General features: G+C 39.8%; 1 protein-coding gene across 1 annotated transcript in view; it reads left to right on the top strand.

The window, feature by feature from the left end:
* COL25A1 (collagen type XXV alpha 1 chain) overlaps positions 1–27690 on the top strand; it is a 658924-nt gene that overhangs the window by 520884 nt on the left and 110350 nt on the right. Inside the window, exons 19-20 of the mRNA XM_089668497.1 lie at positions 22432–22494; positions 25714–25782. Coding sequence (XP_089524623.1) covers positions 22432–22494; positions 25714–25782 — 132 coding nt within the window. The remainder of the gene's footprint in view (positions 1–22431; positions 22495–25713; positions 25783–27690) is intronic.

Raw genomic sequence — 27690 nt, 5'->3', positions numbered from 1 at the left:
GATTTGGCCACAGCTAATCACATGACATGTGCATGTGATTAGCTGTGACCATTCACAGCTAGACTCTAGTATACAATGGATGGCATGAATGAAGCCATCCATTGTATACAACTGTCATGTGACCTGCTGTGATTGGTCACAGCAGGTCAGATGGTACAGGCAACGGGGCCGGGGGCCGATACTCAGATCTGTCATCGGCCGTGTCCGAGGTACACGGCCGGTGACAGATCGCGCCGCTGCGCCTCTGCAGGAGCGCAATCTGCGCATGTGCAGGAGGACGCCATATGGCATCCACCCGGAACGCTGATGACATTTGCCGCCCGCCATTCAGCCATAGGGCGGGCGGCAAATGGTTAAATTCCCATTTAGGTAAATTAACTGGGTCTCTGCTATGCTTGTTGATTAAAGCACAAGCATCTCCAATTTATCCTAAAATATATGTGAACCTTGTAAAACAACCCATTCAGTTTAAAACAGAAATGAACAGCAAAATATTTGTGAATACATATAAAATACATTATAAATACTTTTTTTTTTTCATTTTTTATAACTGATCACATACCTGCTGTTCTCAGATGCATAATGAGCTCAGAAAGCTAGGGAAGGAAAATCAGCAGCACACTTGTCTTCCCAGTGAATGGAGGGATGAGGTGTGTCAGGACAAGTCTAATTATTGGAGGAGAGCAGGCTGAGTTCCGAACATAGCTAGAAAACTGACCATGCTGTGCTCGCATGCCTAGTGTGGTCAGTTTTATTAGGAAATCATAGGATGTGATAGCAGGATCACCAAATATTTCACACAATGGAAATAGTTCAAAGAGAACAGGGTATTTTTTAACACAAGCACAACAGATCAGGAATATGAGATGTTGGGGTAACATATTCTTTAACCACTTACAGTATGCCCACAGTATATTTATTGAAGGTGGGCAGGAGCTCCAGGCTCAGCATTGCACAGCTATGTCACAGTGCACATGCACAGTGGTGCGCCCCTTGGAGTGAGCATTGGTGTGATCCCGTGATCACTGTGTCCAGTGGACACAGCGAATCACAGTGCTTGGTAGCCGGTTGCTGTGGGCAGCTGGGGTATCATATTATCGCTATGACCAATCATAGCAATCACATGATTAAATGTAAACAAAACTGTCATGAATGGCTTCCACTATGATGACTATTGTGACACTGAACTATTCTGATGATAGTATGTAAAACAAATACATACTGTTTCCAGTCAGTATCCCTGATCACCCTCACACCAGTCATATGATGCTATACTGCACTGGTAGCAGTATGTAAAAAAAAAAAAATATGGAAAACATTTGATTTCTTTATTTTCCAAAATTATGACAAAAATTGCAACTTCAAAAAACTCACAATGCCTCTTACTAAATACCCCAGACTGTCTACATTCCAAAAAAGAGGTCATTTGGGGGATATCTGTACTGTCCTGCCATTTTAAGGCCTCAAGAAACGAGATCACTACATCAGGATTGATCATCTTTCAAATATATATACCATAGTTTGTAGAATATAACTTTCAGACTAAATAACATACACTGATTTGGGTTATTTTTAGCAAACAAATGTAGCAGACTACATTTTGGCCTAAACTTATGAAGAAAGATTACTTGTTTGCAAAACTATATAATAGAAACTAAGAAAAAAAATATTTATTTTCAAAATTTTCTGTATTTTGTTTTTATTTATATAACAAAAAATAAAAAACCCAGTGGTGATTAAATACCACCAAAAGTAAGCTCTATTTGTGTGAAAAAATATAGGAATTTAATTTGAGTACAGTGTTGCATGACCAAGCAATTGCCAGTTAAAGTAGCACAGTGCTGAATAGCAAAAAATGTCCTGGTCATGAAGGCGGTAACACCTTCTGGAGGTCAAGTCGTTAAAGTATACATGCATGTATAGAAATATGCTCAATACATATCTTTATTAATAGCCGCTTGAAACATGTACATGTTTTTCCATTATTAAAATAATGGAAAAACAGGATTGCACAATTTGTGAACAGAAACCCTTAGTCCTTCTCTGTTAGATCATAATAATGTCATTATGGCTGTTTTCAAATAAAGACCACATATCACATTTTCTACTTTCATAAATTATCAGTCATTTGATCCCCATTAGTACATTATTGTATGCAAATAGGGGACAAATGGGCTTTTCTTTACTCAGTCCAACTGGTATGTTGGATGTGCTTATATTGAGCCCCACCTAGTGGCACACAATAAAACTGCCTTTGGATATGCCCTGGCAGCTTCAATACACAGCAGAAGGAAATGTTATCCAGCTATCCTTGGTTAGCTGCCTGGAGACAATGAAAATTGTCTATCGATTGCACTTAGAGAACGCAGCCAATTTTAAAAGTAAGAGCAAGTAAATAAAATCTTACATCCAATCACTAGAAAAAAGGACAGCTATAAATAGAAAAAAACATGAATTATGGATGTAATCTTGATTTTTTTTCTCCGATTTTTTTGTTATCTTTTTGAATTTCTCTTTGTCTTCTTTATCTTCTTTTTCTCCTGTAGCTTGCATGAATGCATCTTGTCTTCACTACCCTTACCAAACTATTTTCAGTTGTTTGACCCTGTACTTTCTTACCCTTAACCATTACATTTTCCCCATTCCATATTATGATCATAAAAATGATGATCTTCATTCTGGTCATTGCTATATTTATTGTGTTTGTTCAGCAGTGATTTCAGAGAATTGGTGTTTGAATATTATGTTACTGATGGACATTTGTCATATGAGAAACTTTAAATTAGCATTTAGCTTTCAGTTTTCATATGCAGGCCACAGGAATGTGGAAGGCAACCGAACACATCATCTAATCAGGTTCCTACTTTATTGGAGTTTTGTTATCATGGCAATCAACTCCCTGTGATACAAACATAAAAATTACTAGGAAGAATCCTGGAGGTTCCGTTTTCTCATTAGCAAAGGCATGATGGGGCATTTTATATAAAAGCTATTTATGTGCTAATATTTAGCATATTTATTGCAACAGATTGTGAAGAACACATCTTGGTTTCTCTGGTGGACATGGGAAGAATATGCAGTCAGAGTCTCCTTTTACCATTTTTAGCCAGAAAAGCCTCTTCTTTAGGCCTCTGTGATTTAGTGTCAAAGGGGCTTGACTTCCCTGAAGGCACGCCAACCCACCTAACCCCCTCTGATAGGAGTGCTCTTAATGGCTACTAAAATGCTCTTAATGGCTACTAAAATGCTTATATGGACAAAGGGGAGAGGCAGTTGAGAGTGGTTTACCTACAGATTAGAGATTTAGGCCAACAGTAGCAGACTCAGACTAAGTGAGGACATATACAGGAATCTTTTTTTCTTTTCATTCAACCAGCGGGTTCAAGCTTCGCGTTTAACCCCTCAGTGTGTTATTGTATTCTTCCAGTGGGGAGCCTTCCCCTCCGGCAGAATACAATGATCATTGCTAAAGCCGGGAGCACTAATCTTTTAGGAAAAATCCACCAGACTGGTTGTACACAAGTGGATCGATAGGTCGACTCGTGTACAACCAGCTAGCCTATACATGGATCGAAATATGACTAGTCCCTGCTAAACTGGCTGAATTCCTATGCATGAGTGGCCAGCTTTAATTAGAAGGGTCTACAGAAGAGGCAATAATGTTAATTGTGGTGTATGCTCTTAGGCAGAACTAATATAGAAGTAGATTCTATTCAGCAAATCAAATGTTCACTGAGCTTAGTAAATTAGTCATGTTCACTCCAAACATCCAATAATAAGAAAATAGTAAAAGAAAAATGTTTTTATTAATTTCCCTTGCACATGAGTGGGATCAAATTAAACACGGATTTACTGTATTTACTAAGCTCAACATTGCAAAGTGAAGAGTCCCTATTCCTTTAGTAAATTAAAGTGATTCTAAAGTCAAACTGTTTTTTAGCTTAATGCCTTCCCTGCATTAAGGTAAAAAAACACCCAACAACCTGTTCATCTCCCCATCCCTAAACACTTACCTGGCCCTTCTTAACGATCCAGCACTGTCCCAGCTACAGCACCACTCCTTTCTCTTCCTGATCCCACAGGACACATTGAAGGCAGTGGAGTCATAGGCTGCTTCTGCTGTCAGTCAAACTCCTCTGAGGAGGGAACAGGGTCATGCCTTACTGGCACTGTGTGTGTCTGTGGCTTCACACAGTCTGGCTCAGGAGCATGACCACCCAGATACACCCAAGGAACTTGACTTGCTAAGGGGGCATCTGGAGCAGAAAGAAACAGACAGCACTGGTGATGGACCTCCAGAGGAAGAGGTAAGGGAGTGCTTTGTGCAATATTGTTGCACAGAGCAGGTAAGTCTAACTTTTTTTTAATATAATAAAAAAAGCACCCTTTCATACGTTTCACGTTTCACGTTCGCTCTAATATGTCTATATTATCACACTGACTCTGTGTTACTTCCAATACGTAATATCGTATTTGCCAATGTCCATTTACCAGCAAATAAAATATTATTGTGGATGTAAACAGTGCATTTTGTGACATATAGCATGCTTATGTAGCACTACTCCCCTTGGAGTTGCTGAAGTTTGGGTCCCCCTACAGTCCTGTACAGTCAGGTAATACACATTTTATATTCAGCCTTGTACCAGGAGACAGAAAGCAGTCCTTGAGCTTTGTTTTTGACATTTTATTAGGGATTTTGAACTGGGATAGGGTTAGGGGTGTACAGGATGCCCAAGGAAACTGATGAACTGAGGACAACTATTTACAAGCCTTCTCTGCAGCACAGTCTCTGATGGAGAGCTAGCCAGCATCTCCAGAATGTACTACCTCAGAACTCCTCTTCCTTTACCCAGCAATCTGGAGGTAATTTAACTGCTGGACAGTCCCAAATAGGTAACAAATCTGGTTTCCAACCAGAGTGATCCTTCCTCTATCCACCCAGGGGGTGCAGGGGTACTCACTCAGATCCTCCCCTGTATCACTGGTGGATTGGTGGCTGCTTCCAGACCTATTAACTGGGCCACTCCTTCCCTGCCATACAAGTGGTCCTCGCTGGTGGGCCAGTGAAATCCTGAGCTTTCTTACTTTCCAGCTCCAGGCCTGCAGGTAGGCCTCATCTCAGTGGGCCTCCTCGCAGTCTCGTGCCTTCAGCCTCACATCTTCCTCACTGTCTTCCATCCGAACTCTCCCTTCTTCCTCTACTGCCACTGAGCAGACTCCCTTACCCTTAAGGGTTGTCCTAGCCCCTTGCCAAACTTCCTGATGGGGATTGGCCAGGATCCCACAAGAGTACAAACCAGCCACTCCTCAGATCAACCCACTGCCTCTAGACCAGGGGTCTTGAATTAAAATTTACGGAGGTCTGGTCAACAAAATTTCCTTCCAGCAGAGGTCCAAATCTCGTTAGCGATAGAACACATCAAAGTCCCCCGGTACATTATAATCTTTAGTGTACCTTTCACACTGTAGTCCCCATACATCAGAGTCCTCTCTTTCAAGAAGTCCCAGTGTCCTCTGTTCCCCTTCACATCACTGCCCCTCTTTACATCGCAGTGCCCCTTTAAACATCACAGTGCTCCTTAACACAACACAGTGCTCCTTAACACAACACAGTGCCCCTTAACATAACAGAGTGCCCTAACACAACGCAGTGCCCCTAACATAACATAGAACCCCTTAACACAACACAGTGCCCCCATCACAACACAGCGCCCCTTAACATAACAGAGTGCCCCTAACACAACGTAGTGCCCCTTAACTCAACACAGTGCCCTTTAACACAACATAGCACCCCTTAACATAACACAGTGCCCCTTAACACAACATAGCACCCCTTAACACAACACAGTGCCCCTAACATAACATAGCACCCCTTAACACAACACAGTGCCCCCATAACAACACAGCACCCCTTAACATAACACAGTGCCCCTTTTAATGCAATCCTTCCCCTGCACATTCCTATGGTACCTTAGGCAAAGCAGAGGCACTAGTCCTTCTGGGGTGTCCTCTCCTGGGCCTCCAGCCCTCCACCGATGTCATCCTCATAGCGGGTGGGGGTGGGAGGAGCTGCAGATCAGGACTGAGGGGTAAGAGCTGCCCAAGTTATTATGGTAACAAGTGGGCAATTGCCTGGCGTGCTAATATGAAAAGACTCCTGCTTTCTGTATCGAGCTGCAGAGAGTGGAAGTATTTACATATTAGCAAGCTGGGTAATCACCAGCTCCCGCCCCTCAGTACTGATCTGCAGCTCCTCGCACCCCACCAACTGTGAGGATGACATCGGTGGCAGAGTGAGAGGACCGTAAGAGGATACCCAGCCGTGGCAGTGGCATGGTTGCAGTCTGGACAGGACTGTTTCCAGTCCAGATCGCAATCTGCCATTTCTAATGTACAGCGCTGAGCAAACCCTTTGGCGCTATATAAATACTCTATAAAAATAATAATTTAGTGACCTCTGCTCTAGACCTTCCTCCAAATATCTAGAGCAGGGGGAAATTCCAGAGGGGCTGGCCTGCAGAGCCTCTTAGCCCTGACCCAAAGTTAACTTCCAGACTATCACACCCAGGCTGCTACTCAACCCTCCTCTCTGACAATCACGATCTAGCTCCCGCTAGCTTATTAGGGTGCTACACTTGTTAGGCTTGCAAAAGCCACTTGCTATTGTAGAAGTTTCTCACATGTTTGTATCACAAACTATTAATTAACTCCCTTACAGTTTAGTGTAATAGCGCCCGTTACTGCATGTCATACGTGGGAAAGGAGAGGGCTGAGCGAGGTTGTGCAACTGTCATCCTTTGTGGGAGGTATATGTGACATTAGCTATGCATATCTGTACCACTTTACTAAAAGCTAAAGGTACAAGATTGTCTCATTTTACAGCAGATCTACACTGCATCTGTGCACCACAAACCAAAAATGCTATTTAATTTGTTTTGTATATTCAAAGCAAACTCTCCCACCCATCCATGTCTCTGTGCTTTATTTTACTGAGAAATCACTTTGGAAAACACCCCCCTAGCATTTGTGGCCATGCGATCTTGAGTAAGGGCAGATGATTCATGTAGCATTTACTTCCTGGAATCCATCTGCCCTAGCTCAAGCAGGAGAGTGTGCTTAGCTGATAAAACCCCTCCTCCCCTCCTGAAGATACTTGAAATCCATGACATCTTTTGCCTAGGCCCAGAAACCAGGAAGTAATTGAAAACATGTAAAAACAACTTTAAAACAAGTAAATATGAGATATTTTTCTGTCTATTTACTAATGCTAGCAGTATAAGAAGTAAAAATAGTCAATGTTGAACTTTGTGCCCCCACTAACCACACTCATGGAAAATTAAAAATTTTAAACATTCGCTTAAAACATTTCTACTTCCAAAATCCTGTTCCTGACAATAACTCAAGTCCTTAAGATGTCTAAACATAAACCCTAGCAAAATGAAACCCTGTAAGAAATTTCCGATCTCACCGCAAAGCTTCATGAAGTACGCTTTAAATAATGGAGGCCTGGACTGCACATAATTGCAGGCTTATTTTAGGACAACTATAAATATGCATCTTTTAAGATGAAGGCTCAGCCATGGAGGAAATATTTAGAGAAATAATATTCTCTGTGTTTTCACTCTTGAAATGTTCCACTTTCCATTATGAAAAAAAGAAAAAAAAGAAAATGAGTTTCATTTTACTGCTGGTGTTTCCCTGTAATCCTCTGGAGCAGGTATCATGCTGATGTGAGCTGTTATTAGCCTTGCTGTAGGAAGTAGCATGTAATAATAGTAAATGTTGAACGACGGGGGCATTCATCAGAATTTTCTCTCATACTAGTCAGAGAGGGATTGACTTGTATTTTTTTTTATCAATATCAGGGCAATAAATGTCTTGGAAATAATTACCTCAGAGTAAATCTTTATCCTTCATTCCTGAGGTAAGGATCATGCAGTGTGATACTGTACCTCCAGGAACAGGAGAATATTTAATATGCACTCACTGTGATATGGAGCAGTGACCATATTTCCTCTCCTAGTTATGGCTCATGTGTCAGTGAAGCTATCTAGACATATTTGTGCTTTTCTAAGTAGCAGAGTGTACGTTTGCCTTATTTTGCACCCCAGGAACATCTGTTAGAAACAAACACTCTTTGTGACCCTGCCGTTTAATTTTAGTAAATTTTGTAGCACTGGCACCGCGCACTCCAGATGGAAAGCAAAGGGGACTCGTAAACTTGTGAAATGAGGCAATGAAATTTGCTCCATATTAGCTGTTCCTTCGCTGCTGAAAGCATTTGTTTTGTCGGTGGGAATCATGAGAAGAGGGCCACACATAACACGGGCTAGAAATCGGCTCTGCAACCTCAAAAAATGGTTTGTTTAGTAATGTTATCATTAAAAATGACCTGCAACTTCTTTTTTTATTATTATTTATTCCCCCCCCTTTTCTTCATAGTCCTTTCCCTTACCTATTTCAAAGTGTTACTAAACCCACAACCATATTTATTTTGTTACAGGTACTTATATAGCGCTGTTAATTTACGCAGTGCTTTACAGATATATGTTGTACATTCACATCAGTCCCTAACCCTCAAAGGGCGTACAATCTAAGGTCCCTAACTCACATTCATACATACACATACTAGGGCCAATTTAGACAGGATCCAATTAACCTAACAGCATGTCTTTGGAGTATGGGAGGAAACTGGAGTACCCAGAGGAAACCCATGCAGGCACAAGGAGAACATGCAAACTCCAGGCAGCCACTCCTGGTGCCATGGTTGGGATTTGAACCAATGACCCTAGTACTGCCAGTCGGAAGTGGTAACTATTAAGCCACTGTGCTGCCCTTACACAGTAAAAGCATTCTCTTTATGTAGTAAAGCATGCTTATTATACCACACCATAATCCCCCCTCAACCAAACTTTATACTTGGCACAATGCAGTCAGGCAAGTGCCGTTCTGCTGGCACCCGCCAAACCCAGACACGTCCATTGGATTGCCAGACAGAGAAACATGATTTTTCAGTCCAGAGAACACATCTCCACTGCTCTAGAGTCCAGTGGTGGCGTGATTTACACCACTGCATCTGACGCTTTGCATTGCACTTGGTAATGTAAGGCTTGGATGCAGCTGCTCAGCCATGGAAACCCATTCCATGAAGCTCTCTATGCACCGTTGTCGTGCTAATCTGAAGGCCACATGAAGTTTGGAGGTCTTTAGCTATTGACTCTACAGACAGTTGGCGACTTCTGCGCACTGTGCGCTTCAGCATGCGCTGAACTCGCTCTGTCTTTTTACATAGCCTACAACTACGTGGCTGAGTTGTTATTGTTCCCAGTTGCTTCCACTTTGTTATAATACCACTAACAGTTGACCGTAGAATATTTAGTAGCAAGGAAATTTCATGGATGGACTTATTGCACAGGTGACAACCTATTACAGTACCACACTGGAATTCACAGAACTCCTGAGAGCAACTCATTGTTTCACAATTGTTTATAGAAGCAGTCTGAATGCCTAGCTACTTGATTTTATACACCTGTGGCCATGAAGGTGATTGGAACAGCTGAATCCAATTAGTTGGAGGGGTGCCCCAATACTTTTGACAATATAGTGTACTTAGTGAAGCTTTGCTCGCAGTAGTATTTTTATAACTTTATTAAAAATGCCAAGTAAATTGTGGAAAATTGGGTTATATATTTACATCTTAAACTGGAATTCATGGGGTCTATTCATGAAAAAAGTAAAAACACTCAGCTCATTTGTTTTCGGTCTCCCTATGCTCTGCATGGCCAGGCAACACACATCTTCCACACTTGCACATTTGAAGTCAGTAAACAGTCCTGGAGCTTGTTTTTAGTTGTTTTTATTAAGGGGTTAACAACTTGGATGGGGTCTAGGGATATATGGAATATTTGGGAAGGAACTGCAAAACTTGAGGACAAACTTCTTAGCAACAATATTGTACAAAAATGTGGATCAAAAAAGCAACTGTCTCTGTTAAGGAGCACTTAAGTCCCTTTGGTGTACCTCCTCAGACCCAGACTCAGACAAATCCTTCCTCTTTACCCTGCTGCACTGAAGGTATCCCTGGCCAGTTAGGTAGTACCAGATGAGAACTAGTTGGGTCTTGCACCTGATCGTCCTCTCCCTTGATCTGGTCCAGGGGGAATAGGAGTACTCGCACCATCCTGTCCTATCAGCGTGGTGGGTTGGTAGCTTCTTCCAGGCCTTTCTCTGGGCTCCCCTCCCTGGCTCCACACTCCAGCCTTCTCTCAATCCATCTTCCACCTGACTCCCCTGCTGATTAGGCTTTGCCAAATTTAATGATTGTACTTGGTCACCATGCCTGGGGATTTGCCAAGGTCCCTCAAACATGTATATCTGGGCCTAAAATCTTCTCCTCCTTCCCTGTTGCTCAGGCTCTGCCAAATTAAAGAGTAATCCTTGGTCACTATGCCTAGCCTCATGCCTGGGGATTGGCCAGGGTCTCTCAAACATGCAGATTTTGGCCGACTCCTCTTTCAGAAAGTTCTCTTAGTTTCTGGAGGGGTGAGAGGGCTCCAGAAGCCCTGACCTGTAGAACCTCCCAGCATGTCCTGAGGTGAACTACTGCCTCACTCCCAGGCTCACTCATCCCAGGCTGCTACCCAGCCTCTAACTAACAAAATAACAACGCCTTTCACTAAAGTGCGCTACACAAACATGACATCATATGTACAGCGAATTTATAAATGTGGTTTGCACAATCTCATGCATTCCATAAACACTAGCTAAGTTGTTGCACAACTTGAATCTTTTTTTTTTTTTTTTTATGGGGCTGTTACATCAGTTAACTTTTCTGCTTTCCCTTATCATACCAGAACTATACGTTATTGCTAAAGGTGACTGTAAAAACAAAAGTAAAGAATTTATAGTGCATGCTTTGGGGAGCACATCAAGTGCACATACACAATCACATATGGTGCATACTGATGAACATTATGCTCTGATGATAAATGCCGTACTTACACCAGCGTATTTGCATCAATAGCACAGCATGTAGGTTTTTTTTGCACATGCACCTTTTATAACTTAGCAAACAATTGTTATCAAAAGAAGTTTGGTAACAGGAACTATGCTGTGCTATTTACCAATACGGCTTCTATCTACTGCATTCTGAAAACATGCCCCTATGTGGCACTGGCTGTAAACTGTTTTATTAGGCTGATATTTTCTACTAATACATTCCAGGCAGAGGAAGATGAATAGACCTGTTTGTTAAATGGTTATATGTAGTATGTGATTTTAATATTTCTCTGCCCGAATGAGACAAGCCTAGGTTACAAGCCTAACGATTCTTTTCCCTGTGTAGTGTAAATCCTCAGATAATTTAGAAGTAGCTATAATTTGGGCTATAACTGGTGTTCTGAATGCTAAGGAGTCTAGTCTATTTTTTATATTGGTAGTATAAAGCAGAGAGCTTTCTCAAAAGGCATAAAACTTTCCATATTGACTTGAAGTAATAGAACATTAATGCAGAATAATGTACACGATTTCAATGTTTGCTTTTCCTTTTATTCTATAACTACTCTCTGTTTACCCTTGCAAGCAATTTTAAATTGCCTTTGGTGCTGTTTGCTCACTCACACTTTCCAAATGCTTTCCATTGCAGCCTATAACAGTTGTCATAACTGTTAATGCTAAGGGCCAAGCAGCAGCCCCTTCGGGGCCCAGTCTTAAAGCAGGATTAAACTCAAAACCAAAAATGTAACAGCATTGCAGCTTATCAATCATTAGATGTTGTGGCTGCATTAGTTTTCCCTCTGTTTTCACCTGGTGATCTGGCCAGTAACACATCTGTATTAGAGTTCCCCCTCTCGGTATGCATGAACACGGGGCGCAGCATTGGGTGGGGGAGATAAGTGTTAAATGTATTATGCTAAGACATTGAAGCCGAACTCGAGCCAATACTTTATAATCAGTTACAGCAAACAGTTTTCTTCCTTTTGGGATCAAGGTTTTACATTAATAAAGCTGATCATTGTAAGCATCCGTGTTAAATGGTTTGTCTCAACTTTGTAAAGTGACACATCTGCAAGAAAGCTTGTTCTTTTGAAAAACAACAGAGTTACTGGCTGGATCACTGAATGAAAATAGAAAAAAGCCTAAAAAAAAAAGAAAATTAATGCAACCATCACATTTATGTATTGGTAAGCTGCAACATAATAAATGTTTGCTTTTGCTTTTTAATACTGCTTTAATTTACCATTGCATTTATTAAGATTGGACAACCTCAATGGATAACTAAATTTGGATGGGCTTTACCTGTAATGTTCAAGCATGTATGGAATATCAAAGATGTCTTTGGCGATGAACGAGCTTGTGGACAATTAGCTTCTAAAAATTCAGCTTGGTCTGTTAAGCTTTGACAAAAAAACATAGAAGCTGATTGGATTCTACGCAGAGCTGCACCAGATTTTGCAGTTTTTGTAAATCAACCCTCATTGCATTGCTGGAAGGGAGGTAAATGTTGCAGACTTTAGTTTCTTTTTAAAGTGAACTGGTTTTGTTCACGCAGGACACAGCAACATGTTTATTGAAATGCCCACCTCCCACATATACTCACCTCTCCTTTGCTCCCCCTTGTTCTGTTTATCTTTCGGGATCAAAGAGTTCTTACCACCCAGGAATCATTGATATATGGATTTCCTGGTCCAGATGACAATGACCTGGCAAAGCCACATCCTCTGAAACACCAGGGCAAATTAAGGATGATTAATTTAGAATATACTCCCAACAAGGCAACACAACAGTATGGCAGTAGCAATAACACATTATAACTTGGTACAACACCACAAACAATAAGGGGACCAAGTATCTCTGCACCTGAACCCTGAAACTAGGGAGGTCCTAAGTAAAGGGGTGGTACTGGAAGCTAACAGTCCTTCAGTCTTTCCAACTCCTCCCACTGTCCTTTGGGACCCAAAGTTCCTGTGTTGCAGCACTCAGGTTTAAACAGTTCCCACTGTACAATGGATAAGTACCCAAATTGTATCATAAGGTAAGGTGACACTGTCCCTTTAACCACTTGTCCTCCAGAGGATTTACACCCCCTCCTACCAGGCCATTATATGCATCATGGCACTGCATTACTTTAACTGACAATTGCGCAGTCATTCACCGCTGCACATAAATTAAATTTACGTCCTTTTTTCCCACAAATAGAGCTTTCTTTTGATGGTAGTTGACTGCCTGTGCATTTTTTTTTTTCGTGCTATAAACACAAAAAGATCGACAATTTTGAGAATAAAATATTTTTGACTCTTTGCTATTAAACATGTCCAATAAAAAATCTAATTGCATCATAAATTTAGGGCAAAATGTATTCTGCTACATGTCTTTGCTAAAAAAAATCCCAATACGTCTAAATTAATTGGCTTACGTGAACATTATAGCATCTACAAATGGCGGTATAGATACTGGAATTTTTTTTATACTAGTAATGGTGGCGATCAGCAACTTATAGTGGGACTGCAGGACTGCGGTGGGCATTTTGACACTGGGGAAGGGGGGGACTAACTTGGTGTGTGTCACTGACATGCCCAGTTGCACCAATACAGTGATCAGTGCTAATAAAAAGCACTGACACTGTACTAATGGCACTGAGCAGGTAGGGGTTAACATCTGGGATGCTCAAAGGGTTAACTGTGTGCTGTTTCACATTATGTGCTGTGTGTGTGCTTCACCGTAAGCACACTGCTTTGTATGGCTTTGCTATGTAGGGCCATACAAAGCAGTGTGCAGGAGCTGACAGGGGAGAGAACTGTATTATTTACATACAGTTCTCTCCCCCTTTGGTAATACTCAGCGATCACTGGGTGCCAGCAAGTAATCACTGGCTGGGGCCCAGTGATTGACAGCCAAGGCCGCGAATGGCGGCACAGGTAGTTCCTACATATGTATACGTGATTTTGCGCACCCGTGCCACCTTGTAGCAGTATTTCTGTTATAGGGCGGATGGGAAGCTGTTAAGAGGTGGGCAAGTAAGTTGTCCCCATGCGGCCTCTCACCACCAAGCAGTCTGTGATTAAACCTCTTGTTCTCTGCATTTAGAAGTGGTCATGTTGGCAGTTGGACTCAGGACTGTGTAGATGTGGCAGCCCAGCCTCCCTCCTTTTCTCTCTCTCTGATACTATGGCAAACACTGCAGCAGGCCGCTCTATAACTCAGCAGCCCAGTCTGATTGTCACCTCTCACTTTCCCCATGTCACTGCCAAGATTCCAGGCTTCTTTTCCGTTTTCCTTTAGTCCCATCTAGTCCTTGGCTTGATAGATAACTGTCTCTTGGGAACTACATTCCCCATAGTTTTAGGCGGCTTGGCAGTATTTTCTTCCTCCCAGGCTGAACAGCCGCCAATCACAGTGTCCTCTGCCACCACAGAAGGTGGCTCTGATGTGGCCCTCTATGGCTGCAACACATCCTTTGTCAAAGTGTCCTGTGCTCTCAACTCTTCTCCTGCCCCCAAATGGCAACTCCTTCCCTTAGTGGTGGCTGGAGGGAGGGAGAGAAACTGTGTTGGTCACAGTAGCATTAGACACAGTATTGTCTGTGCTGCAGTGTACAAGAACCTCTGCGAATCCAGGGCTACAATTCCTACTTTAAGCTGTGAGGAGCACGTTTGTCTGTCTGTACTTCTTGCCACACATTAGATACCTGAGCAGTAAATTGCCAGGAACTAGCATTGTCAGGAAGGGGGGTGACCCATATGGAAGAAAAATGTATTTTAAATATATTTAAAAATATTGAAATATAATATATTTATTGAAATATATTTTGAAATATATTGAATAAGGCCAAAATTGTAGCATTTCAAATATATGGCAATATATTTTGGAAGAATATTTTTAAAATATATTTCAAATATATTTTTTCTTCCATGTGGGGAGAGTCATTAGATTTGTGCAAACTCTGACTACAGTAACTTAGAGTTTACACAAAACTTACTTAAACGGTTAGTTCACCTTTTCCAAAGAAATGAAAAGGGGAACGAACACCCTACAACCCTCCCCATCCCCCACCTCTGTACTTACTCCTATAGGTAATGGGCTGTCAGTGCCCATGTGGCCAGTGCAGCTGTATGGGGATTTGAAATCTCCGCTCTTCTTTCCCTTTTCTCATCAGCAGTTCCGGAACAGATCAGAGCAGTGCTTTGTACTGACACTAATCAGTCAGAATTACTCCAATTTGTCCTGGAAGCTCTTCAGAGAGAAAAGGGAGAACAGCAGGGATTTTGAATCCAAGGACTGCTGCACTAACTGCCTGGGCACTGACAGTTCATTGCCTACGAGGGGGGGGGGTAAATACAGCTAGGAATTGGATTTGGGAGGGAGTTTTCTCACCCACTTTCAGAAAAAGTTAAAAGGCGAACTGAGTCAAAGGAAAGCAAAGGATAAGAGAAGTATAAGCAGGTCTGGGGGACAGCATTTAGGTGAACCTGTTGCTTTGTCCTGGGAAAAATTTACATGGTGCATAATTTGACACCTATGCAGTGGCCATCTTGCAAATAGTAAGCATTCTGACACTATGCCCAGAAGGAGGGACTGTTGGGGTAAGAAATTGGCATAAAAATCAACGACGGCATTAAAGGGATTATTTGCTAAAACTGGAGACAAAATCTGGTACAATTTTACCTTGAAACCAATCAGCTTTCAGGTTTTATTGCCAAAGCTTTATTGAACAAGCTAAAGTTAGAAGTTGATTGGCTATCATGCACAGCTACCGAATTCTGAGTGAACCAGTTTGAGCAAATCTCCCCCTTACCTTACATTCACACCTAAGCGTTTTCCACAGCATTTTGCAGAAATGCAGTACAGTCCATTTAACATGATTTTCTATGGGACATGTTCACATGTCCACGTTTTCACCCAGTGTGTTTTTTGGAAAGGGTCAGGGACTTTTTTGAATGCAAAAAGTTGCAACTTTGGTTCATAGACTTCAATGGAAACGCTGCAAAAAAAGCCTGTAGTGCATTTTTGATGCGTTATGCACTTTAAATCTGCCTAGCAACAAAAACAATATAATTTTTTTTTAAAAAAGCATCAATAATGCGTCAAAAACGTGGTCAAAATGCACTGCAGAAATGGCTGAAATGCAACCTTCATAGGTATGAACCTAGCCTTAGAGTCCTAGATACTGGAGTCGGTGATTATTTTAAATATTGCACAGTAAATTTAATTCTCCATTGAACAGTTGTCTGTTTTTCTTTATTCAAGAGATGTGCCCTGTAAGTTTGAAAAATAACTGCAAATTAGCAGATCAATTGTGACCTTTCTCCCCTATTTGGCTTTGTTTCATGTGAAATCAAATCATTTATTTGTAGAAATAATTACTAAACAGAGATTTTCCAAAATACTTGAAACATAATCAGCTGATAACAAGCACTTTTGATTCATGCCTGCTCATTATCGTCCAGGTGTTATTACATACACTACACAATTTTCATGGTTAATGATTTAATGTACATTGAAAGTCTATGATTATATACAGTATGTCTTATTAAATATGCAAGCTGTCACATTGCTTATATTTTCTCCATAGTAATGACCTTCTTTTTCTCACCACTAATTATCAACTTTTAATGAGATTAGTTATTTTAGTTGTCTCATAAGGCAATCTTTCTTTTTCCTTCTACTATTGATCACAGTATTGATTTGCTTCTGCCTAATGACTTTGCAAACAACTGTCAGTTTGTCATTGCCTTTGCTACATGTCTCCATTTTTGTGTATGTGCTTTTAATCTAATTTTCAATTAGCATTGGTGATGCAAGTGGCTTTGTATAAGTATTGCTTAGTGTCAAGAAAGGACACTGCAGGTGAGCTCTTTGGAAGTTTTTGAGTGGGCCAGGTAGGAAATGTTGCTGAATTTAAGGTTGGAAAAATGTAGGTATATTCTTTCAGCTACTTCATCAGATAGATTTTCCAGTCAGCAGAAAGACCAACTACCAACTGGAAATTTTAAAAGAGGACTCTGTTGGTCTTTAGATAGTTGTAGCTGCAATTAGAGCCAACAATTACAGTGCTGGTGCTGGGCTTTCTAATTAGAAAAAAAAAGAAAAGAATAATGATGATAACCCTGGAGACTGAATATTTAAAAACAAGTAAGCAATGGCAGCTCCTATTGTATTCTGGCAGGTTCACTTTATGTACAGTTTCTTATTTTACCGGTTGGGAAGCTGTGATATCGGTTGAGTAGGAGCAGACAGCACATAATATCATCTTTTACATGCAAGCAAAAAATCCTGTTTTCCAAATGTCTCTTGTACATAATTGGGTAAAACAAACATACGTTCAACTTATTCAGTAAGCTCTGCATTACCTAGTGAAAAGCACATTAAAGTGGAACTATACTCACCTCAGCTCCAGCTATATGGCATCCTGGAGCTCCCCACTGGCCACTGACATCTTCTAGGGGCCATCTTCCGGGTATCGAACTCCGGGGCAGCAGAAAGCATGTCTCTTCTGCATTAAAAATCCTGCCTGCTCACCCATTTTTGTTTCACTTTAACTACATCTAATATGTATGAATGTCTTTATCTAAAAAAAACAGAAAGAAATTAAAGAGATATGTATTCACACACATTGATAGATCAGTTTCAATAACAAAATCTCACTGGCATACATAAAAAAATAAACATATTAAATACTTGCCTACTGGGCACTTTCATCCCCTGCCTGACCAGGCCAATTTGCAGCTTTCAGTGCTGTCACACATTGAATGACAATTGCGCAGTCAGGCAACAGTGTACCCAAACACATTTTTTTAAATTTTTTGCAGAGCTTTCTATTGGTGGTATTTAATCACCACTGGGTTTTTTTATTTTTTGCTAAGCAAACTAAAAAAAGCTGAAAATTTTGAAAAACAAAACGTTTTTTCTTAGTTTCTGTCAGAAAAATTTGTAAATAAGTAATTTTTTCCTTCACTGATGTGCGCTAATGAGGCTGCAGTGATGGGCACTGATAGGCTGCACTAATGGGCACTGATAGACGGCACTGATGAGGAGACACTGATAGGTGGCACTTATGGGCATTGACAGGCATCACTGGTGGGCATTGACAGGCATCACTGATGTGCACTGAAAGGCAGCACTCATATATGGCACTGATAGTTGTCTCTGATGGGCACTGATAGGCGGCACTGATTGGAACTGTTAGGCAGCGCTGATGGGCACTGATAGGTGGCACTGACGGGTTATGATAGGTGGCTCTGTCTGGCAGCACTGATGGGCACTGATATGCAGCACCGATAGGCATCACTGACTTGCACTGATAGTTGTCACTGAAAGGCAGCTCTGATGGGCACTGATATGTGGCATTGATGTGCAGTGATGGGCACTGGTATGTGGCATTAATGGGCACTTAAAGGTGGCAACTATGGGTACTGAAAGGAAACTCTGATGGGGCTACACTGATAATCAGTGTAGATGTCCCCTCTGAGGAATGCCGCTTACTGGCTCTCCTCTCATCACACGCTGTTAATGTGAGGAGAGGACTGCCGATAATCAGCATTTCTTATTTACATGTGATCAGCTGTGATTAGACACATCTGATCGCATGATAGAGTCTGAGTCACTGGCCCTTTACTGCGATTGGTGATCCACTGTGTTCCAGGGACACAGCGCACCTTCGATGGGTGCACATACGCAGCTAGAGTGGGAGGATGCCATATGATCTCCTCCCAGAATGAGAGAGCCGCCGCCCTCCCGTCATTTACTTATATGGCAGGCAGGAGGTGGTTAAAAGACTATAAATCGTCTGTGGCCTGGCTTATATGAGAGTAATACTTTGTTGGTTAGTTTAAATCTGTTTGAGGCTAAAATGGATGTCAACCCTCATTTTATTTAGTCCACTATGAGGACTTTACTTAGCTGCTAAACCAGCTCCTGGCTGACAAGATCTGTGCTTGAAATCATACTGGTACTATTAACATTTTACCTTCATCTCAGTCACTAGGTTTTTTAGACCCTGAAACGTTCTTGCTTCCCTTTTTAAATCTACTACCGGAACCCTATAAAGAAATAAAATTGTAGCAAAAACAAACATGGCATATGTACTTGCTTTGTGCAGTGGTTTTGCACAGAGCTGCCCCATACGTCCTCTTCTCGGGTCCCCCACCCTTCTGCAATGTGCCCCAACTGTAAGCAGCTTGCTGTGGCAGCACCCCAGCAGGCTCGATCTCAAGCCTCTCTTCTACATGTCCATTCACATACAGAGCTGCGGCCCTCTCTCTCCTCATTGGCTCAATGGCTCCCACTGTTGTCTCAGCCAATGAGGAGAGAGAGTCCCCAGAGGCCTGAGGCTCTTGTGCACATTGCTGAATCGTGATGGGGCTCAAGTAAGTATTAGGGGGGCTGCTGTACAGAGAAGGTTTTTTTACCTTCATGCATAGAATGCTGCACCAAACCACATGGTAATGCGTGACCATGCAGTTTGGCGCATGCGAAAAAATGCATGTTTGCTAATGCATGGGTGTACCACCTACTAAAGTGCAGCACATCTCTTTGCACATTGGGAAAGTATGCGATTTTGTAACCGTTTTTGGTATGCATCGATATGATACAGTGCAAAGAGCAGTAGGGATATGCAGAGTGCAGTAACCCAGAGAAACCAGGGTTCAGTTCACTTGCAATGATTGTGAACAAGCAAACTAATGTATTCCACAAAACAATGATCCTATGTGCTAAACTACATCTTGAAATTAGATATGTGCAAACTTTATAAAAATGTGCTCAACATCCTACTATTAAAAGTGAGTCTGAGCACTCCTCTAATTCATTACGATGCATAGGCAGATACAAATTATTTTTTAATCCTCACCACACTCAGTTCATCAGTGGGCAATCAAGGTGATCCATCTAGTCAGTTAAGCTCCTCTCAGTGTGTAGTGCATATTAAACATTGTGATTGCCTAGGGGCGTATTTATTAAACTCTGATGAATCCAGGCATATTTGCCATGCAATAGTCACTGATTTTTTCTGTACATTCAACAGCAACATTCACCACTTTTATAACCTAGTCAGTGTGATGTGGATAAAATGTTTATACTGGTTAATGTACTGTAAATGTTTAACATGTAGAAGCACCATTTTTTGTGAATCTGCAGTGAATCTTTTGCGAACACTCATGTGTAGTGTATCTTTACACAGAGCATACAGAAGATTGTAGACTGCTCTAATTCAGCATACAGTTTGATTGCCTGTCATGGAAACAGTATTTTATCTTTTTAAATAAACAATATGAATTAGTGTACTGTTTGCAATATATATCTAAGCGTTCTGAATTTACAAATATATAAAACCATGTATTCATTTATATCAAATTCAGTTACTTTATAATCAAAATGTGTTTAGTATAAATTCATGCACCTTTTTCTGATTCTTTTTCTATTTTTTTTTTATCTTACCTAAACTGTGTATTGTCTGTTTTTCAAATGATGCTCATTTTTAAACAATACAAATATGCATATATATTATGAGATTAAGGGGTTGATTTACTAAAGGAGAATAGAGCTTGGTAAATGAGCAAAAGCTCTGCTGGCTTCCATCATCCAATCATGTCCAAGCAAAAATGCTGTTTTTTTTTTTTTTCCTGCTTGTGATTGGGTATTCTTTGCAAAGTGAAGCTTTACCTCCTTTACTAAACTCTGGAGCAACTGCACTTTGCAAAGTGCACAGTTTATTTGCCTTTAGTAAATCAACCCCTGAGTCTTTTTGCATCTATGAACAAGATATCTACTCAATCAATCTGATGTAATCAGTTCTAATCAAATCAATTTGTAAACAGCCTAGAGATGAATGTATTTCCTTATGGATCACTTTTATTATAATTATAGTGAAATATATTGTATTGCCTGTGATATTAGTGGAGACATCTTTACGAAGTGCTAGGTGGGCAATAATCCACAGTTGTTCTGGAATTTTAAAACACAGATCCTACACTTCAGAATGGGATTCATGCTGAATAAAGGTTTTTAGCAAATGTGCAGAGATTGCACACTGAATGGCACATTGTACATATTCTACAGGTTATATGGGGTGATTAGTATAGGATGAACTATATGCTGCTGAAGAACAGATAATGATGAAAGTTGAATGATGCTTGTTGCGACAATGATTGGTGTGTTCTAGAATGAGGCTACGTATCTTTGTGAGACTTATAACATGTTTTTTTTTAATTATTGGATGTGATTTTGAATGCAACTGATGTGTAGTTTATATGTTTTAATACACAGTCAATAAATGTACAAATGTAACCAGGTTTGCCCATTGCAGTGCAGGCCATGGAGAAATGTCTGGTTATTTTTGTTGGATAAGACACAGAGAGTGTCATCTATCTTCATATAAGGATACATTGCATGAGAAAGCTAACAGCCTCCAGTCTGTAAATGTTCTATAATACTTTCTAACAAGACGTTGTGTGCGGGCTGCTTAACAATTTTTTTCCCTCTCCAGAGCTGTGCATTGTTTTGACTTATGGACTTTATGAAATAGTCCCTTTTTTCAGTATCTTGTTCATCATTTGATAACAATGTTTAACTAATATAAACTCTCATCCTTATATAATAGGGCAAAGAGCCATATACTAGTTGCAGAACCCCAGAGTAACCAATCAAAAAATGTCTTTCTCTAGTCTGAGTACTGCAAAAGCTGATATCTGTTTGTTCTAGATTACATTTCACAATTCCTCTTTAAACAGTTTTATTAAAAAATTAGTCTCCAGATCTGTAGGTAATTATCTCACTTAATAAATGGGGGCATACTATATGTATGTGTAATAGAAGTTTAAAACCCAAATGACATGCATCAAAAGAAAAGGTGTACAAAGTATTGTATTTTGTCTTCACTAAAAATCAACTGATCCCTGAATAAAAAAACCCAGTCCTTCAGAACCGTGCTGTAGAGGACCTTCCTCTCAAGCAGTAGTCTCTTTGCAGAGGTCTCACACAGCCCCTACTGAGTCAGAGACAGAGCTGTCCAATCAATGGGGAACAAGCAGCATGCTGATTACAGAGCTACATGTGAGACTCAGTAGGGGGCATGTCAGAACTCTGCAATGAGACCACTGCTTCCCAGCAGAGAGTAAGGGTCTCACTCAATAGTTGTTGACAAGAGACATACTTTTCTACTTAGGCTGTGGATGCTTTAGAAGGAAATAAACTGATTGACATTGAACACCTTTTTATTTGATGCACATGGAATGTATTTATCAGTGATCAATTGGGCTTTAAATTTGTAGTTTGAAAAAAAAAGGATAGATTCATATACTATGATTCTTTTGATTCCTGTAATTCCAACATAGTTCTCTATACTTGCATTATATCTCCAATAACATGGTTAATATTTATTATTTCATATGTTTATGTACTTCTCAAGTTCCTACTAACTACGTATGCTTTCTGAAGGGAGAACCGGGATTCCTGGGACCTCAGGGAGAACCTGGCCTACCAGGTCTGCCAGGAACCAAGGTAAGAGTTATTATTATTATTATTATACAGTATTTATAAAGCGCCAATAGTTCGCTCAGCGCTGTACATTACAAAGGGGGACAGAACATGTGACAGAACAATACCAATACAATGCAAAACATGAGGGGATCGAGGGCCCTGCTCTTTCAAGCTTACTAATGTTCTTCTAAAGCTGGCCTTACATGCAACAATTTCATCAACCAAAGATTACAATAGGTTATTGGTAGATGCCCATTGTTGTACTTGCACTTTTTCTGGTTGGTTGGAATTGTGCTTTTGAAAAGTTTCTAATAATTATATAGTACAAAGGCATATTTTTGGAAGTAACCTATAACATTAAAATACGTTTTCAACAGCTCACATTGTGATGACTAATGCATTATGAATTTCATAATAGTTGCTCTGAGTCATCACACCATTAACCTTTTTTTTTATGTTAAATAAAAGTAAAGATCAATTTAAAATATATGCTTCTTTGTATACATGTTCATTCTGCTTTAATGTCTTGTATAACGTGCTTCTGTATAAAGCAGTGTCATAGGAATGATAGTACCACAACTATAAAAATCACATAAGACATTCCACAATTAATATAATATATAATAATTTACATATAGTGGCACACCTATTCTATAATGCCCAATACAATCATTATTGCAGAAAAAAAGTACTATTAGTATGTGGTCTACTTTATATTCACAAACATCAAGCAAGGAAAAGGGGAGATAATTTCATGTTTCCTAAATTATAAAAAAATAGACTGCTTCTCAATATCTCTGACACATTTCAGTTTGCTGAATTTAGTCTCAAAAGTGCAGAGATGAAAAAAATGAAAGAAAATAGGTAAAAAAGTTTTTCAAATGTGTTTATTGTTGAGGCTGTTCATTCTTTTGCATTTGTGTGTTTACCATGCATTGTGATAGGCAGCCCATTATTTTGTGTTAAATTGTACATTTTTATTAAGGGCCAGTGCCCATTTTTTAGAACAGAACATAGTTACAACAACAACAACACTTTAAGTGTAAACGTTGCAATAAAAGAAAACCAGCATTAATATAAAAGAAAACAAAATCAGGAGAAATATGAACAAAGATAAACAGCATGGTAGTCTACACAATTCAAAAAACATAAATCAACATAAACCTGCACATCATTGGATTACATTATTTGTCATGTTACCTGGAAAAGTGTTTGGACTATATAATGGGGGGGAGAAGAAGTTAGTCTAGCAAAGGGAGAATGATCCCCTAGTTCCCAAATAGAGTGAAAGTGACCTCTGTGTTCACCCACTAGAGCTGTAAGATATTCCATTTCCCTGATTTCAGAGATTGCTCTTAAAAGATGATTTAGCGTGGAAACATCAACTGATTTCCAGAGTCGTGGTATCACCCTTCTAGCGGCCGTCAAAATATGCACTCCCAACCTCTTAGATTGCTAGGGAATACCTATAAAGGGTAACCCCAAAAGATAATGTAGCGGGTCTAGGGGTAGGATAACATTGAGTACTTGTTCCAATACCTTCCTAACCATAGCCCAATAACCTGCAATCTGTGGACAAAACCAAAAAATGTGTGCCAATGTACCAACTCCTTCCATGTATCTCCACAGCCCATTATTTTGAACGGCTTCCAATGCACCACAACAAATTAAAAATGGTACATGCAGTGATTTTTACAATACAACACACCATACCATGTAAACAATATATGCTTTGTGATGTACTGTAACACATATGAGTTATGGTGCACTGCCTAGGTGCATTCAGGTGCCATTAAAAATAAAGGATACCCCAAAGCACTGCACTTATTGTACATTACTGAGGGTTTTGAGTTGCTTATCACAACACATCAGTGTGAAAAACCCTTGGGCTTTCTATTGCCCTCTCTATCCCTGCTGCCCTTGGTATTGGCTTGCAAGTGCCAATATGGTAAAGGAATATGTGCCAAGAAACATGTGAGTCATACACAGAAGACTATCAAAATATGCAGTAAAGGTCAATGAGAAATGAGATCTCATGCTAAGTACATGGCCACATGTGAATTAATTATCCTGATCACATTAAAAATCATCAAAAATATGAAATGCTGAATTAAGTTAAATAAAAGGCAATATTAAAAGAAAAATGTTGGCACCTCATGGGATAATAATGGATTTTACACAAATATTTTTAGATAGAATGTTTGAAATAGTTCAGGGATTGGTCCTTGTCAAGAGGTTACCAGTGATTATTTTGAGAAAAGTCAGTTTGTTCACCAGCATGTAGATCTTTATCATTTCAGATCCATGTGTGATGAAAGCAAAAAGGGAAAGTGCTGCTTTGCCAATTTATATTTTTACTTCTTTGTAGTGTTTATTTTTATAAGTAAATCTATTTATAAGCATGTTATGGGTCTGTTAATTTTAAAATAGATTTTAAAAAGTCTGGAAATGGATGAAAAGAAAATCGTTATTTTTGAACTTAGATGCAGTTTTTAGTTACTTGTAAATTAATACACTACTTTAGAATATATTACCATAGAAATTTAGCTTAACACTGAACAGTGATCCAGAAATTGCGTTTCTAGGCTTAATGGTCATAAGCACTGGATAATTAATTATAGGGTTCCAATATAAAGACAGATTATTATGGCGGATTAGGCAGTTTTAAATCCAATCTTCTAAGAATCAATCTATGTACTGCACACAAATGATTCCAAGGTCCATCACAGCTCTCAAAGTATGCGGCATTATTATGAATGCTTGCATCTAAAATTTCAGTTTGAGCCTTGAATTGGACCTGTAATTAAAGATTACATCCTGCAAGAATCAGAAGGTCACAGCAGAATTTCAAAATCACATAATCATATTGAGTTAAAAGTTCATCTTTCTTGCCACGAATATAAACTACTGCTCCTTCCTGTGTCTTAAAGCCTAGGCAGGCTAGATCACATGGTCTCTGGTGGCAGGGCATTTACCATTCAAGTATTTAGTTTACCATTGATGTATTTGTCAATGTCAACCTGATGATATGAACAACTTTTCATCAATGTATTTTTCTATTTACTTTATGAAATGTTTATGCAATACGCTATCTCTAAGGTTACCTGTACACAGGATCATCATTTTCAATAGTTTTATATATACTGTGTATAGTGGCTTGTTAATACACACTCAGTTGGTTAAATATTTGTTCTGTATACATGACTTAAGTGTTATCTCTTTCAATATTAACACTTCTAGGGTGAACGTGGAGAGCTTGGTCCTCCAGGGAGAGGGGAAAGAGGTCCTCCAGGAGCTGCAGGCTTAAAAGTAGGCTCCTTACATGTTATTGCTAATCTTTTGAAAACAAACATAATAATACAAACAAATGATAAATTAGCTTTGGCTGTAAAAAAAATCTGAATTAGTATTGTCAATGTTATTCTCACCTTTACAACAAGTCTGTAGGTCATACATGCATTTTTACTTTTACTTTGCCTATGGTGGTATGAGCAGACATTAAAGAAAGGGGAAGAGGTTGCCAAGTAAAATTGTGTGATGAAAAGAAAGTGAACATGAAGTTAAGGCAAAACTATGCTATATTGGTTATTGTTTTACACTCCTTTCAAAACTGTATTATTAATTTAGGTGTGATTTTTTAATTTAAACATTAGAATATGTTTTGAAGTGAGAGTAAAACATAAGCTATCAGCAAGTGTAAAGTGCTGCCTACAGGTACCTAAAGCAGCTCTTGTAGTTCCCTCTACGCACATATCATGTAATGTTCTAAACAAGACAAACATCCAACTCTTGTGGGTAGAGTTAGACCATACTTCCCTCCAATATTTCTATTGACTCATCACTATTATGTATGAATGAACCTGGCAAAGTTTGGTTTGCAGGAGGTCCTGTAAACCCAGCAGGAAGCCCACAAAACCTAGGGATAGCACCAAACCCTACTGAAGTCTATGATATTTTCCTGATTCTTTACAAGGCTAATTTGCAAACTATTGTTAAAAAGGATATGGGTAGCTAGGCACTGCCATAGGGGATATGAACCAATGCAAAAACGGTTTTAAAAATGCCATTTTTCATATGGCTTAAAGAACAACATTGAAAATACACACATCCTTTAAATAATATGTATTATTTATTTATTTCAGGTACTTATATAGTGCTGTCAATTTATGCAGCACTTTACATATGTGTATATATACAGTACGTATATAATTCACAAATCTGTGCTAGGAAATAAAACACCAATAAACAGCAGCTGGACACCGTACCTTGATAACAGGCACCTACTCAATACTGTAGTGTACAAATAAAGTGCAGCTCTTAAAGATTCTAAATGAAATAAAGTTCAAAAGTGATTCAAAATGTTCATAAGTGAAATATTGAATGCTGAAATCAAAGCAGAACAGTCTCCAAATGCCGTGAGGCAATGGACACAGACAAACATCCATCTCTTTCTTCAAAATAACAAAAGTGCAAAGGATGAGCACAGGTTCACTTCAAAGTTTAACGCCACGAGTTCTGATCTTATACAACTTGCTTGGAGTGGTTGGAGTCACCACACATAGGGATCGGCTTGGGAGGATTACTAATCTCTCTTCTTTGGGTGTCCAGAGGAAGATTCCCTCTGTCCATTTCCCTGGAGGTTTTTTAAAAAAAGTGTGACTGACCACTCTTAATAGGGGTCACACACTTTCTGGTAAGCCGTGCATGCAAGTGGTTGGTGTCACATTGGCTATCTTCAGAAGTCTTCCTATCTCATTATGGCATTTGGGGACTGTTCTGCTTTTATTTCATCATTTGATATTTCACTTATGAACATTTTGAACTTTATTTTGTTTAGAATGTTTAAGTGCTGCACTTTATTTGTATATATACGTATATTGTACATTCACATCAGTCCCTAACCCACAAGGAGCATACAATCTAAGGTCCCTAACACACATTCATACACACACTAGGGCCAATTTAGACAGGATCCAATTAACCTACTGGCATGTCTTTGGAGTGTGGGAGGAAACTGGAGTCCATAGAGGAAACCCACACAGGCACAGGGAGAACATTAAAACTCCAGGCAGGTGTTGTCATGGTTGGGATTTCAACCAATGACCCTAGTACTGCCAGGCGGAAGTGCTAACCATTTAGCCACTGTGCTGCCTGTACACAGGATGGTTGAAGGATGTCCCAGTTCTGCACAAAGGTGGGGTAGCAAGTGTTCCCCTC

This window comes from Staurois parvus, unplaced genomic scaffold (assembly GCF_062004578.1).
Source record: "Staurois parvus isolate SC_StPar_1 unplaced genomic scaffold, SC_StPar_1.0 ptg000058l, whole genome shotgun sequence".
NCBI lineage: Eukaryota > Metazoa > Chordata > Amphibia > Anura > Ranidae > Staurois > Staurois parvus.
The sequence above is the reverse complement of the archived record's forward strand: the minus strand, read 5'-3'. Positions and strand labels throughout refer to the sequence as shown.